At 45.0% G+C, this 16,322-nt stretch overlaps 2 protein-coding genes across 2 annotated transcripts; both read right to left on the reverse strand.

The window, feature by feature from the left end:
- Positions 1-6,783: 6,783 nt before the first annotated feature.
- LOC114610791 (olfactory receptor 12-like) lies at positions 6,784-7,752 on the reverse strand. Its single transcript, XM_028755409.1, has one exon. It carries the CDS (start codon positions 7,750-7,752, stop codon positions 6,784-6,786), a length of 969 nt encoding a protein of 322 aa, XP_028611242.1.
- A 6,534-nt stretch (positions 7,753-14,286) lies between these two features.
- Positions 14,287-15,258, reverse strand: LOC114610786 (olfactory receptor 12-like). Its single transcript, XM_028755403.1, has one exon. The coding sequence runs from the start codon at positions 15,256-15,258 to the stop codon at positions 14,287-14,289; it is 972 nt and encodes a 323-aa protein (XP_028611236.1).
- Between the last annotated feature and the right edge of the window lie 1,064 nt (positions 15,259-16,322).

A 16,322-nucleotide genomic window follows, 5' to 3' on the forward strand; every position in this document is an offset into this window, starting at 1 on the left:
GCCTTGTCTTCCCTCCGTAGACTGTGACTCAGGATGAGTAAGCCAAATAAACCCTTTCCTCTGCCAAGCTGGTAATGATCCTTTATCACAGCAATAGAAAGCAAGCTAAGACAGTTCAGTCAAGGTTGGCTTTAGTCAATGATTTATCACACCAATAGAACAGACTAAAACACCAACATTGGAAGCAGAGTCATGAATCATATTTTATATAAAATCTCCTAACATTTTAACATCTTCCAAGGTTTTTAATTTGGTCGCAAAGTAAAACAACCAGTTTTTGAGTGACCCAGATCCTACTCTGTGGCTCACAACATCTGTTAGAGCAAGCCTGTGGTCCTACAGAGAAGAGGTGGTAGAGATAGGAGATGATTTTCAGGGAAGAGTGGAGGACAGTCTGGTTAAAGAGCACCTTAGAAGTGAAAGAATGGAGAATGTCCAACATGGAAGTGTGCAGGTGTGAACCACAAGGAGTGCCCAACGTCCCAGCCCTTGGAAGGCAGAGGCAGGAGAACCAAGCATTTGACACCATCCTAGGCTACATAGTGATTCTCTGCCTCTACAGAAAAGAAAATAATATGAAAAGAGACATTCTGGCGGCTATGATTATGGTAATTTACAATATGCACAAAATCAGAATAGCATAGTGAGCTTTAAGTACCACTCATTCACTTCAATAGTAATCAGCTCAGTGAGCTTGGCAAAGTATTATGGAATCTTTCCTCAGCCCAGCACCCAGAGCCTTGCCTTATTTCAAAACAAGTAGCAGACATTGTATAATTTCTTTAATATGTATTTTCGGCACAGCTCTAAAATGTAAAGTGTTTATTTTTTAGAAAAGTGCCCGGTAGCATTCCATTCCCTAATGGAAAATAATTCCCCAATGTCATCAAGTATCCATCAGCATCCGCACATGCTACAACCCTATTATGTGATGTGATTTTTGTGCAGCTATCCAAATAAGCCCCAAAGACGTTCTTTTGGCTCTGTGATGGCTTCTACTTACGCGGGGCTTCCTATCACTTTATTTTGTTGCTATTGTTGATGAAGAAGCAGGGGACGCTGGTTGCATTTATTTTTAAAATAGATGTGTAGAATCTCCCATGCTCCGAACTTAATAGTGTCATTCCACTGATGCTCTGAGATACCCCTCCATCCTGTGTGTTCCCTGTCAGTTGAATCTAGAGGCCTAATTGGAATCCAGTTGTTGTTATCATCATATGGGCATCGTTGACCGGTCTGTGTTGTGGGAGGCTCGGGACTCTTCTCAGAAGAAATGTACCCATCTGTCCTTCTTCTGTATGGAAACAGCCACTGACAGCACTGCCCAGTTTCGTTAATTCAACAAAAGTTCCAAAATGGTGGCAGGGATAGTGTTCTGTGAAGATAATCTTTGCTGTACAGATAACTACTGTCCTCTGAGAAACAACCTTTGTATTTATTTGCTTTGGGTCTTAGAAGAGAATAGACACTTAATTTTGTCTGCCATGTCTTCATATGTATAGTTATGTGGGAAACACTGGAGAAACTGGCTTCATCTACCTCTTTAGAGACCATTTCAAAATGCCAAGTTGGCTCATCAGTACCCTCTAGTGGTCATTACTTTTTGTGTCAGCAAGAACCCAAGAGCAGGCCTTCGTGTTTTACTCCACTGTAATTGTGGATTTTCTTGAGCTAAAATGGTCTCTTCTTTATCCATTGGGAGTCACTCTAATTTGGTTTCACAATCAAGTAAATAGAATGAAAGTGTGGATTGGTGCAAAGTATCAGGTTATGCATGGTGGTCTATGTCTGTAGTCATTAACTGTGGAGGCACCATCAGGAGGGTCACATGTTCAAATCCAGCTTGAGCTACTAGTGAGACCCTGTCTCAGAAGCAAACACAAACCAACAAGAGCCCAACGATGATCCAGAGTTTTGCCAGCTTGGATGTAAAAGCCTAACTGGTATGGAAGAGACACAACTTTCATATGAAAATTTAGAAAATATGGAAGTAAAACGCCTGAAATTGTCAAGTCATGAAAACTCTGATGTAACTATTTACATAGGGATTAAGGGAAGAAGTTCACCTATAAAGACATGTTTCACAATTAAAATGTTCAGTCAGAGCTGGAGAGATGGCTCAGTGGTTAAGAGCCCTGGCTGCTCTTCCAGAGGTCCTGAGTTCAATTCCCAGCAACCACATGGTGGCTCACAACCACCTGTACTGAGTTCTAATGCCCTCTTCTGGTGTGTCTGAAGACAGTGCACTCATATGCATAAAATAGGTAAATCAGTCTTTAAAAAAGAAAAAGAAAATATTCAATCTGGACAGATGAGAAATTATGTTGTTCATAGTCAAGAGTGGCTTAAAATTATATATATATAAAGAGGTTGGCTGAAGCTGTAGCTATCACATGCTTTTGCTGTGGGACCGAGAAATCAAAGGTGGAATCTGGGCTACAAGTTCGGGTTGGCTGCTTGGATGTGATAGTGGCAGACAGTGCTGTGCAGGCTGCTTGCGAATCGTCATCCTTGTCACCGCTTATACTCAGTGGTGGACACCGCATTCTTACTGACCTGCCAGGCAAGATGAGCCCACTGGCACAATCATGGCATGGATGCTATGCAAGAAACCAACCATATTCTGGTTGAGGGCAACTCTACAGGAAGAGATTCACAGCTGATACCGTAAACCTAGTCACACCCACCTCGTACAAGTCCTGTGAAGGCACTCACAGCCACCGAGATCCAAGAGCACACTGGACATGCTGTGCGCAGAAAACAACATTCCGTGCGTCCACCTCATCTTCTTGATCTTACAATAAATTTTCCCTTCTCTACAAGGTTTCTTGAGCCTTAGAGGGGGTAAGAGAGATGCCCCTTTCAGAGGTGAGCTTTCAACAGTTGTTTACCCTCAGTACTTTGACCAACTATGGGATCTCTGCAATAACCACTGTCCACTGCACATAACACACCTGTCAAATTACCTTATAAATATTCATGTTTATGCTAATATACCATAAGAAGTTAATAAATATTTATGTTTATGCTAATAGGTTATAGGCCGCTAACTACTGCTGAGGAAAAGATGATGGTCCTAAGTGGTAGTCTTAGGCAAGTTTTCCATGCTCCTGTAAATAACCCCTTACTCATGCTCCTGGAGTAACTCTTTTTTTTTTTTTTTTTTTTTTTTCGAGACAGGGTTTCTCTGTGTAGCCCTGGCTGTCCTGGAACTCACTCTATAGACCAGGCTGGCCTCGAACTCAGAAATCCGCCTGCCTCTGCCTCCCAAGTGCTGGGATTAAAGGCGTGCGCCACCACCGCCCGGCTCTGGAGTAACTCTTAACTCATTTGTTTACTCCCTTAAAATGGACATAAAAGTAGAAATGGAGATAGGAAAGGGAAGTATGCCAACAGGAACGGGAGGGAGGAGAAAGGGCAATGGGGGATTCTGAAACAAATAGTCCTATTCAGACATAAGAATGCTTAACTAGTACATGTTAGTAAATTTCAATAAGATACATAAGAGAAAATATATAAACAATGTTTACAATTAAAGAGGGAAAGCACCCCCAAATCATGGCTAAAATGCTTTATCACATCTCTCTCAGAAATGAACAAAATAGGAAAACTGGCAAATGACTTAAAACCGAATAAAAATATAATAACACACACGAGGGAGAGAGAGAGAGAGAGAGAGAGAGAGAGAGAGAGAGAGAGAGAGAGACCTAGAGCAGAGTGTTTATCAAGACAGAGTATTTTCCTGAAACTCATTATGCAGATCAGGCTAGCTTCAAACTCACAGAGATCTACCTGCCTCTGCCTCCCAAGTGCTGGGATTAAACCATGTGTGCTACTATGGGCTTGTTTTGCTTTTCTTAATAGACCCCAGCTTTGCTTCACCACAGCTCACCCTGAACTGGCTACAACTGAGTGGAGATCCCTAAGAAGGATGTTTGCTGCACAGCTGGCAGCATTGGATCACAGCTGATGTCAATGACTCTCTCTCTCTCTCTCTCTCTCTCTCTCTCTCTCTCTCTCTCTCTCTCTCTCTCTCTTCCTGAACATAGCACCTTAGACCGCTTACCCATCCTGGTGGTACCTGGTATCCTCTAAAGTATTGATGGTAAGGGTTTTTTTTTTTGTGATGGCTGCTTCTCTGCTCAGAGAGTCTGGTCTAGTTCACTACTCCTGGGACTGAGCTTTGTACATAGCAGAGTTACTTTCTGGCTTGCGTTGCTTTCATTTCTGGCTGGAGACCTCCCTAGTATCTACTGTATGCCTCCTGCTGGAGGCGGAGACTCCCACAGGGGTTTCTGTCTTCTCGTCTTGAGCCAGATGAGAGCAATTCCCTGCTTGAAGGATGAATCCATGGATATTCTAAGCCACTACCATGCCTTAGATAAAGTTGCAGAACTGTCCAAGGCATTGTTGTGGTGACTGACCTACAGGAGCTGACCACACTGATCAGCACACCTTAGATCTAAGCCTTATTTACATGGCAACCTCTTGACTTCTTCCTGTGCATATCAAGACTCCTGTGCCCCCGTCCTGTTCTAATTGCTATGTCCAAAGCTCAGTCTCAGGACTGGTGACCTGGACCAGCCTCTCTGAGGGTCCTGCCACACAGCTCAGTCTCAGGAGTGGTGACCTGGACCAGTCTCCCTGAGGGTCCTACCACATGGCTTTACCATGGCAACCTCAAACTCTCCCTTCTTGGACCCCCATTTTTGCTACTATTTCTGGGTCCTAACTGAACAGTATCTTGCAGAAGGGCGACTGTGACTCTTCAATTTGTTGCCTTGCTATCCTTTGTAGCTTTATCTAAGGGAGGGAATGTCCTTTGTGTTCACAGCCATTTTCTTATCTGCATCGTCTGATGGATAAAGTTAATGCACTTTCTTTATGAGAGATCACATCAGATAAAGGCACACTCCTCTTTGTTCCTGGCACTGTAAGGGGAAACAGCAATGGGAAGTTCCTCTTCTTGGTCAAAATGTCAAACAATGGGCCAAAATATTTAAGGTCTTTCTTATTTTTTAAAAATAAGACTTCCTCTTTTAAAATTATTCCTATTTATGACATTAACGGGAAATTTGCGACACTCTGAAACTCTCTTTCCATGGATGCTTGCTTCATTTTCTTCTGTCAAACAATAGGATCTAAAGTGAAAACGGGTGAGTTTAGACTGCCACAGGGTCTCACTGCACAAGGCGAAGGCCTAAGCAGGCATGTGCATCTAATAATGATGTTATCAACAGTAAATAAATTAGCAGTGGTTTGTGGGATCTGCATCAAACAAAGCTGAGGAAAATTAACCACTGATGTGCTGTCAGTGCCCAGTAGGTGGCAGTGTAGGATAGGCCAGGGCCATGCCAGTGAGCCCTAGAAGGCCTCAAAAATGTCTCCTGATTCCTTTTGCTTCCCTATCCTTTCAGACACACAGCAAACACGGGGACAAGGCAAAGCTCTACATAACCTAACGTCTGTTTCTAGAAACTCACCATTAGTCTGCATTACATAATTGAGATCATTTTAAAGGCAGATGATTAAAAACAGAAACCGATCTTTTTCCATAACACAGTTCGGCATCGATATAAATTAGGAAGTAGAGAAACTCAGCTCAAAAATGGAACCTTAGGCTACTGTAAAACCCTGAGACAGATTTCACAAGAGGAAAGACAAAACTGTCTGAGATTCCCGATGCTAAGATATTTCGTGTCATTGTGTCAGAGCCCAAAGGTGTGGTGGGGGCTTGTGAGGTTTACTGAGCCCTGTGTTTATGGAAACAGAGGGTTCCTTAAAGGGTTGTAGTAGTTTTGAATGTGACAACACAGGCTCATGCACTTGGTCCCCGGCTGGAGACACTATTGAAGGTTTAGGATGTGTAGCCTCTCTAGAAGTGGGTCACTATGGGAAGAGCTTGAGGTTTTAAACTCTGACTTGTTTCTGTCTGCTTGTTACTTCCCAAGGGCAAATGCAGTGTGACCTACTGCATACATTCCTGCTGCTGTGCTTTCTCTGCCCTGATGGACTATACACCTCCTAACCGTAAGCCAAAATAAGCCCTGAGTTGTTTTGGTCAGGTACTTCATGTCACAACAAGAAAGAAAGAAAAAAAAGAAAGGAAGGAAGGAAGGAAGGAAGGAAGGAAGGAAGGAAGGAAGGAAGGAACAAAGAAAGAAGGAAAGAAACAAACTAGGGGCTTCTCCATGGGTAAAATGCTTGCTAAGAGAGCAGCGACATTGTAAAACAGAGGAGGATTCTGCAGAGCTATCGTTCTTAGCCCATTCTTAATCTAGATCAATGTAAGGATGGCTCAACATACAGTTTCTAGGGACTTAGAAGACTCCAAGAAAAAGTTCCCACTCCAGTGAAGAGAGAAAAGTAAAGAGTTACAAAGAAATCCACAGCCACGAAGCTTCTTTTTGGAGGTGTTGACAACGGTGACCAAACCTGCTTTTTACCATAGAGCTCTGCCTTCTGTTTGAATGGAAGTGTAAGTGATTCAGTCTTCTTCACACTATGGAGCACTTGAAGACAACGAAGGTGCCTCATTCACATTGTGTAAGTGCCTGGCTAATGATGTACATTCAACAAAGACAGGATAGATGGTGAACAGATGGGTGTGTTGATGGATACATGGAGGGATGGATAGATGGAAGGGTAGATAAAAAGAGCCAGGAAGGCAGAAAATCAGAAACAAAGAAAACAGGATGGGTAGACATAGAATCAAAAGAATATACTCTTGTTTCCCAAGAATCCTTCCCTTCTGTGACCCTTGCATGTGTCCCGATGATGACACTAGCCACTCTCCTTCAGCAGACTGTGTCTCTGTCCCAGCCTCCTGAGGGCATCCTTCACATCCTTGTTCCGCAGACTGTAGATGAGGGGGTTGAACATGGGGATGATCAGGGTGTAGATTATGGAGACCACCTTGCCTTGCTCCATGGATGCCACACCTCCTGGCTGGCCATATACAGCAAAGCCAGTCCCATAAAACAAGGACACAGCTGTCATGTGAGAGCCACAGGTGGAGAAGACCTTGTGTTGCCCTGACCCTGAGCGCATCCTGAGGATGGTCACAGTGATGTAACCGTAAGAGGTGATGACCACAAACACAGCGCACACAATGATGAAGCCACAGAGGGCAAACATGACAAGCTCATTGATAGCTGTATTGGTACAGGCCAGCTGGAGCAGTGGGGGCACGTCACAAAAGAAGTAATCAATGTAGTGAGAGCTGCAGAAGGGAAGCTGGAACGTGAGGCTGGTCTGTACAATGGAGTTTAGGCAGCCCACACAGAATGTCCCCAGGACAAGACGGGCACAGGTCATAGGGCACATAGTCACAGGGTATCTCAGGGGACTGCAAATGGCCATGAAACGGTCATAAGCCATTACAGCTAAGAGCACAGCCTCGGTGCAAGCCAACAAGGAGAAAAAGAAGAACTGAGTGGCACATCCTGCAAAGCTGATGGTCTCAGAAGAAGAGAATATGTTGGCCAGGGCATTAGGGATAATGACAGAAGAGAGGCAGAGGTCAACAAAGGACAGATTCTTGAGGAAGAAGTACATGGGGGAGTGCAGGCGAACATCCAGGGTGATGACCACGATCATGGTAAGGTTGCCCAGTACGGTCACTAGGTACAGGAACAAGAAGACAGCAAAGAGCAGGGCCTGAGTCTCTGCACTTCCCCGAAATCCCACCAGCACAAACCCCTGTAAGGACACTTGAGAGAGGCTTCCATTTCTGTGGACTTCTGTGGCCATGAGTGGTGGCAGATGCAGAGAAGGAGATGCAGGCAGAGAGAGGGAGCAGATCTCACTGGTGCAGTAGCATGTTCCATACACTGTATTAACCTGCTGGAGACATGCTGTCCACAGTGCAGAGAAGTTCACTAGCTGCCCTGATCTCCTTTCAGATGAGCAGATATGACCTAAAAGGAGACATTTTTTCAGATTTACTTAATTAGTGAGGTTTTTCTGAGCTTGCCCTATGAAGAGGCATGAGCTGTGCTCTACGATACCAAGGGACTTACAGACCCTAGTGACTCTCGGGAAGCCTTTCAGTAACCCTGTGCCTGCCTCTGGGCTCTGCCTCCTCACTTCCTTGAGAATCTCCCAAGCAGTTCTATTGATGTAGCTGTCTCCCAAGTCCCATTAACTGCACCCCCCAACAATTACCACTCCTAAACTGAGTTATTATTCTTACTGATTCACAAATGTTCATGAGAATTCTATGTCCTCCAACAAGCTGCCTGGATGGTTCTCTCACCTGTAGGATGGAATCAGAGTAGAAAACCACTCTTCCCACACTGAGGCTGAGCCTCTGTGTCCCCCATGGAACTCTGACCTCGCCTCAGCATGTGTCTACAGTGCTGGTGTGCAGTGGCGGTCAGTGTGGAGACTCTGCTTGCTTGATGTGTGGGGTTGGTTGCTGCTGCCACTGTCCAGATGTTGGAGATCTCAGTGAGGGAGTAGCCCCATGTTCTCAGAAGCACCAAGACTAGGGCCTGGACATGTTTGGAACATGCTGATGACCTCTAACTTGATGCCATTGCCAGCTCTGTTCTCTCCTCTAACATAAGCTTTGGGGGTTGATAAGGTCTTACTCTTTCCCACTGAAAATGAGAAGCTGGTGACTGCCCAGTGTCTTTGGCCATTCATAGACACTTTCTCTTATTATTATGTGCACAATCTAGAATACATACAATTGTCCTGTAGGGCTAGCTGTGATTGTTGCTGGCTTTTTTTTTTTAGGAGGAATTTTTTCCAGGTGGCTGATGGAGTTAGGACCCTGGCTACAGAGGAATGGAATATCTATTCTACACCATTCTGTGATCCCAGGGAAGTCCCTGAGCTGTGTGAGTTCAGTTGTTGCAATGTCCACTATACTGGGCATACAGTGAGGACACCGACTCTGAAGGACTTCATTGAATCCCTCCATGTACCTCATAACTATCTTTCCCATTGCATGCTCAAAGGTGTGCATGAAGCCTTATGCTCTCTCCTAATGCAACAGATGTGGATCTAGGTACTTACCACATGTGTTTACTTTGTGCTCAGTGTGATGGGAATAGATAGGTCCATGCCACAGCTGGTCCAAGGTTTCCTGTTGGAGCAAGGGCAAGCATCATATCTCTAGCTTGCCATGGATTTAATCCATCAAGAGACATAAGTGTAAAAGGGAGGTAGCCATGGACAGCTCTGCCATGGGAGATCTAGGTTACAGGGACTGTGAAGGGACAGCCTGTACCCATCTCAGCATTGTCACTCCCAAGTCAGCAGCATCACTGCCCTTTGATGGATCCAGAGCTTCTGCCCAGTTGGCTGCAGAACTGGAACTCATGGCCAAGATGATGTTTCCTGGGTACACCCTCCCAGTACCACTAGCCCTGACTGGGAATAATGTGAGGCTTGGCCACACACTAGAACAGCTTTGTCTCCAGAGTTACGTTCACAATTATTGCTGAAAACACAAACCTGATGTCCCCAGTGTGTCTCCTTTCAGTATCCTTCAGAATCAACACACTGACCTTACCTTATCTAGCTGAGACCCAGGACTCACCCAAAGTCAGATAGCTATCATGCATGCTCCCCAGATCCCCATGGTATTGAGGCTGGTCTGTGCTGAGTATAGACGCCAGAGTGTCTTTTCTCTTCTGAGATTAGCTATGGATTTCTGGGCAATAGAATGAGGTAGGTATGAGCAGATGTGTAGCTCTGCTCCTCATGATAGTCTGTGTGTGCAAATCCTGTATGCAGCAGGTTCTATGTCTTGTGAGATGTGAGGTCTGACTTTCCTGGCCTTCCTTCCTCTCCCATACCTGTTATGGGGCAGTGTTTGGGCATCAATATTTGGGTTCTCTCTGTTGAGGAGTATATTCTGAATGGTAGAGTTGGGACTAGCAATCTCCAGTGGCCAATTAAGGAGACACTGTCTTCTGTGGCATATGGGGTTCAAACACCCTAGCCTCCAGAGGTATAACACTGGCTCTGGACAATATCATCCTCATAGCCTTTCTCTCCTGGTGAGTTGGCAGGAAGATTGTGGTCCTCTGGGATGTGAGAGGGCCCTATCAGAAGTTTGGCAGGTGATTCACAGCAATCTTGCCCAGTATCCCTCATTAAAGTCGTTATCTGATTAGGGCATCATGACCTCCTGGCCATAGTCTTTCCTCCTCCTCCCTCTGATTACGCTGACCTGAGGAAGGAGTTATAGAGCCCTGCGTGACACTGTTCAGCCTGCTCCTCCATGGCCATCAAGCAGCCTTCTCAGGCCACTGAGCCTTCAGTATTCTCAGGATCCAGTGTAATTGGTCTCAATTCTCTTCCTGGCCACTTAGCAGACTGTTAAATGATCCATCTTTCTATCTATATTCCCAAGGAATAATGTTCCGCTAGTTCTTAAGCCCATGGTACTCCTCATCTCCCCTTAAATAGGCAGGCAGAGATTTTTGCTCCATGGAGGGAGAAGATCTATGGTCCTCTTCATCCTGAGAATGCTTCAGCAAATGGACCCTTAACCATCACGAATAATTAAGACAAAAAGAATACAAGTCCAAAGAGGAGTGAAACAGGATAGAAAGACAGAGAGAATTAGGGAGCATGAGAAAAGAGAAAAGAAAAAAGAAAATAGACTTCATTCTCTTGGGATCTGGCTCACACTGACCACTGACTGCTGAGAGTTAATATTTTTCATATAATTGATCAGACAACCTCACAGTGTCTATACCTGAGAGAGATCTCAAACGAGAGTGTTAAAACAGCTGGTGAACACCTCTTTCAGTTTTTAACTGTCTTTTCCCTCTTCCTCAATCACAAACCTGATTTCATAGACCACTTTCCAATCTCATTTACAAACAGAAATTCTTTGATAGAAATGAGTGGCCATCTTGGTTGCCAGCTGTGGGGATGTAGGGCTGCCTAGCTTCATGCTTGGCTCTTCTGGTTTTTGTGTCTTCATCGAGTCTCTCTGGGTCTGTCCTGCATGTAATCTCAATTTCTGTAATTAAAGAAGGACAAAGGAACTCTTCTAGAATGACTTTGAATGAAGACTGTTCCTGGTAAGCAAAGTCTTACCATGGCGGGTAAATTATTTTATTGCTACTCACTGAAGTGATCAAATTTCCCCAAATGACTCTTAAGAAGACACTTTCAGAAAAGTCTCTGTTTTCTCCATTAGTCTTCATTTTTTAATGGGAGTGTTACACATATAATTTAGATCATTTAGAATTTCAGTAAATTTAACGATTCTAGTCCATTATAATTTGTCTTGCTGTAATCTATCTTAGGCATTTGATATTTTAATTTCTTAACTGTAGTATCAAACTGTTTTTATTTCTGCAGGCTCTATTTTTTCTTTTATGAATACATGTGCATGCCAGCTTAGAACTGGGCAACCCTAGTGCTATGAAAATATGGTCAAGAAATCTTGGAAGTTAAGGATGAGAGGATTACAAAGGAGTGATTGAATTTGGACAAGATTTTTCTTCCTTGACTTGAGACTCTAATTTCCTTATAGAATTTAGGAATGTTTATCTTCCATCCTGGATGTAGGAAGGTAGATATTCCGGCCATGACTCTGAAGCAATGCCATTCAAGAGTATAGTTTGACAGGTGTCTTAATCAGGGTTTGTATTCCTGCACAGACATCATGACCAAGAAGCAAGTTGGGGAGGAAAGGGTTTATATTTCCACATTGCTGTTCATCACCAAAGGAAGTCAGGACTGGAACTCAAGCAGGTCAGGATACAGGAGCTGATGTAGAGGTCATAGAGGGATGTTTCTTACTGGCTTGCTTCCCCTGGCTTTCTCAGCTTGCTTTCCTATAGAACCCAAGACTACCAGCCCAGGGATGGCACCACCCACAAGGAGCCCTTCCCCCTTGATCACTAATTTAGAAAATGCCTTACAGCTGAATCTCATAAAGGCATTTTTCTCAACTGAAGCTCCTTCCTTTGTGATAACTCCAGGTTGAGTCAAGTTAACACAAAACCAGCCAGTACAACAGGGTCTAAGGAAACTTCTGCTGCAATATTATATTGCCATACACCACTCAGGAACTCACCTACTACCTTCTCAAAGAGATAGTGATATATCAGGGACCTTTGACACATCCATTCCTACTGATACCCTACTTAATATTGGGAGACATTAATGATATAGTAAAATATTTATTTAAACATATCTCCTTGGTGACATCATGGACAATAGGCCAAGAAAGGCATGGTGGAAGCAGGAACTGAGATGAATTGGCAGCTATGTAAAGTAGAGAAGGGTGGAGGTATATTATACCTTACAGTGTATATTGAATTTTATGTTGAAATTACCCACTCAATGGATCAAAAAGGAAGGAAGAAAGAGTATAGAGAGGAAGGGAGTCCTATGCTAACCAGCAGGTGAGCAGATAGACCCAGTAGGGACATAATGGAAGGAGACCAGAAAGAGAAAGCAAAGAAAAAGTTATTTCAAGAAATATTGACCCAAAGCTTCTTATGAGGAGCAGAAAATGACACCCCAATTCAAGAAGCTATAAAGATTTTCCAGGGGCCAACACTTACCATGTCCGTATCAGGATACTTTGCAAGTTGGTAACAAACTTAAGTATCAAAATTAAAATATAAAAGTGGAATTTGTTAAGGCAGAAACTGAAAAAAAGACATTGCATGCAAGGAAACAGACACAAGCTCATCAGTGATTTCTTGGCATGTACTCTTTAGACATAAAAGATGGAGTTTCTCATACTTGGCCTAGCTTACAGAGAGAGCAGGAAGAGGCTCTCAGTTGGCATAGCAACTGAGAAGGGAGGAGAGAACAGAGAAAAAAAGAGGAATATTGAACAGTGTTGGAAATAACAAGTGATCATCAGAATAGGTGAGGACTGGAGAGGATCAGAAAACTGGAGGATGTAGGTCACTCTTTCCCTACTGCTAAGACCAACTGGGCCAGCGAGGTGCGTGGTTACACATGAAGGACAAACAAATGTAGAAAGAGAAGATAGACAGGGTAAGAATGTCGTTAAACATGAGATGTGTGCCACTCACACATGTTCCAGAACTGTTCAAAGAGAGGAAGACTTTGACATCATCTGAACATAAAAGCCAGGGAATAATATCTTGGTCTGGAGGCTGAGATTAGATGGCTAAGGAAGTAGACTTGGAAGATTTGTGGGGAGGAGAAATGGGAAGAAGACTGCTTGGAGGTCAGTCCATTAAGGTTTTCTGGGCAGGAAGGGTCGAATCAGACACATACAGTCCAGGCACATAGACAAGCCCCATGAACAGAGGCCAGCTGGCTGGTATTGGATGGATGTGAGACCCAGAAGCCACACAGTAAGAAGCCAAGAAAAGGAGGGGGAGTGAGGATGGGGAACAAGACAGGCAGGCACACTCAGGACTCAGGCACAGGCTCCTGGCCAGTGCCAGAGAGAACCTTAACTCAGCAAAACCCAAGAATTGACAAAAAATGGTGGTCCTCCCTCGACTCCTCACATTGTTGTAGCCACTGAGACTTCATCCTTTCTTGGAGACATCTCTGGTAATAAAAGACCCCTTGGTATAGTCATAAGCTGCCAAGCCAAGTTTTAAAGGTTCTGTGAATCGTGAGTCTAACCGTGGCTTCATCTTGCTGGATGTTGAATAGATATGTTGGGAGGCAGTTGCCATATAGGTTCCTCATGCTTGCCACATGTGATGCCCCACAAGGAAGGCAGCTTCATTAGCAGAGGAAAGGAGTGGAGAAAACAACAATATGTAAACCCAGGAAGAAGTCTGCAGAACTATCCTTCTCAGCCAGTCATTATACTAGATCAATGTAAAGATGGGTCAGCACACAGCTCCTAAGGGCCACCACCTTGAATGCTCAGGGACATGTTCCTACCCACTGACATTAGGTTCAGTGGTGAATGAAAGGGAGAGGTGTGGGAAGGACTCTGCTGTCATGTAGCTTCACTGGGAGATGTTGGCAGTGGTTTCCATGCTCGCCTCAAGGACTCTTGTCTTAATACTTGCCTTCTGTCAAAGCAAAATTGAAAGGGACTCATGATATTTCCAACTATGTACCATTTGCTTTATTGTGGCAAGCAAAATGCCTTAGTCACAGTTTGTAAGTGCCTGAATAATGTTTTTCAGTTATGAAAGATGTGGTAGATGGGTAAATGGATTAAAAGATGGAAGAAAGGAATAAAGCCAGAATTCAGTAAAGCAAAAAAAGAAAGAAAATCAGAATAAGACTGAAAAAAGCAAAATAAAGACACCTATTATCATCCAAGGACATTTTCTTTCCATCATGCTGACTTGATCCCTACTTCTCTTCTCTCTTCACAAGGCTGTGTCTCTGTCGCAGCCTCCGCAAGGCATCCTTCACTTCCTTGTTCCTCAGACTGTAGATGAGGGGGTTGAGCATGGGAATGACCAGGGTGTAGAAGACAGATATTACCTTTCCCTGGGCCATGGATGCCACTGCTCCAGGCTGTGCATACATGACAAACACAGTTCCATAAAACAAGGACACAGCCATCATATGAGAGCCACAGGTGGAGAAGACCTTGTGCCTCCCAGATCCCGAGTGCATCCTGAGGATGGTCATGGTGATGTAGCCATAGGAAACCAGGACAGCTAAGGTGGTGCTCACAATGATGAACCCACAGAGGCCAAAGAGAAAGAGCTCATTGAGAGCCGTGCTGGCACAGGCCAGCTGGAGCAGTGGGGGCACGTCACAGTAGAAGTGGTCAATACGGTTGGAGCTGCAGAAGGGCAGCTGGAATGTGAGGCTGGTCTGTACAATGGAATTCAGGCAGCCTCCACAGTAGGTGCCCAGGACCAGGCGGACACAGTTCATAGGGCACATGGTCACAGGGTACCTCAGGGGACTGCAGATGGCCATGAAACGGTCATAGGCCATCACAGCTAAGAGGAAAGCCTCAGTGGTAGCCAACAAGGAGAAAAAGAAGAGCTGTGTGGCACAAGCCTCAAAGCTGATGACTTTGGAGGTGGAGAGGAAGTTGGCCAGGGCATTAGGGGCAATGGCAGAGGAGTAACAGAGGTCGACAAAGGACAGGTTCTTGAGGAAGAAGTACATGGGGGAGTGCAGGCGGGCATCCAGGGTGATGACCACGATCATGGTGAGGTTGCCCAGGATGATGACCATGTACAGGGCGAGGAACACAGCAAAGAGCAGGGCCTGGGTCTTTGCACCTCCCCCAAATCCCACCAGCACGAACCCATGCCAGGACACTGCTGAGAGGCTTCCATTTCTGTGGCCTGCTGTGGCCATGAGTGGGGTCAGCTAAAGAGAGGAAGGTGGAGGCAGAGAGCGGGAGCAGATCTCATTAGTGTTGTTGGATGTCCCACAGCCTGCAGGAACCTGATGGTGTCATGTTGTCCACTGTGCAAAAGTTCACCAGATGCTCTGCTGTGCTGGTATGACCTGAAAGTGGACAATTCCTCTGACCTTTGGTTCATGAGGATATGCTGAACCCTGTCTGTGTAGGAAACTGGACTGTGGATCTACGGGTGCAAAGAGGCTTCCTGAGCCAACTGAATCTTAGGTACAGCCTTCAGCATTCCTACAGCTGCCTCTGAGATGCTTGTTCTCCATCCCCCAAGGCCATTCCCAAGTGACACCATTTTAGAGCCACTCTTCAACCCCACTCTACCCTTCTATCTTACTTACTATCCATAAAAACGGACATGAGGACCTGCTGACCTCCCATCAACCAGATTGAGTGATCTTATCATTTCCAGGCTGGAAATCAAGGTAAGAAAATGGCTCTCACCACCTTTGTCCCCTGCAGTGCCTTTGTCCCCTGCAGGGCTCTCATCACCCTGAGGCAGTGCTCTTTGTCCCCTGCAGGGCTCTCATCACCCTGAGGCAGTGCTTTTTGTCCCCTAGGCAGCTCTAACTCCTGGTCCTTAGCCCTGTTCCACAGATGCAGTCAACATGTAGAGTCTCTGCTTGTTTGAGCACGTTAGGGGCTCCTGCCAGTCAACATCTATATGTGATGTGTGGGTGGTCTAGGCCCATGTTCTCAGAAACAGTGAGACTGGTACCCATGCATCTCTCTGATGTCTCTGCTACCTACTTCACTTCACCTTTGGGGATTTACCTTTCCAAAAAGAAAAGCAGACAAGCTAACCTCTGCCTAATGCCTGCTCCTTATTCTCAGTCACTAAGTCTTCGCCCTAGGGACCAGAGCAGTATGAGAGGAGCACCCTTTTGGGACTAGCCATGGGTCACCATTCTGTAGGTCCCTGAGACAGATGCAGGAGGCTTCTGGCATTGGGAGCCTGGCTAGATAGGGGCAGGTGCCTACTCTACATCACCCTTGGGGTTCAAAG

The sequence above is a fragment of the Grammomys surdaster genome, unplaced genomic scaffold (assembly GCF_004785775.1).
Source record: "Grammomys surdaster isolate TR1022 unplaced genomic scaffold, NIH_TR_1.0 126059, whole genome shotgun sequence".
NCBI classification, from domain to species: Eukaryota; Metazoa; Chordata; class Mammalia; order Rodentia; family Muridae; genus Grammomys; species Grammomys surdaster.

What these genes read in the sequence shown, in the direction of transcription:
- LOC114610791 (XM_028755409.1), bottom strand. Translation starts at nt 7,752, where the DNA reads ATGGCCACAGAAGTCCACAGAAATGGAAGCCTCTCTCAAGTGTCCTTA.
- LOC114610786 (XM_028755403.1), bottom strand. Translation starts at nt 15,258, where the DNA reads ATGGCCACAGCAGGCCACAGAAATGGAAGCCTCTCAGCAGTGTCCTGG.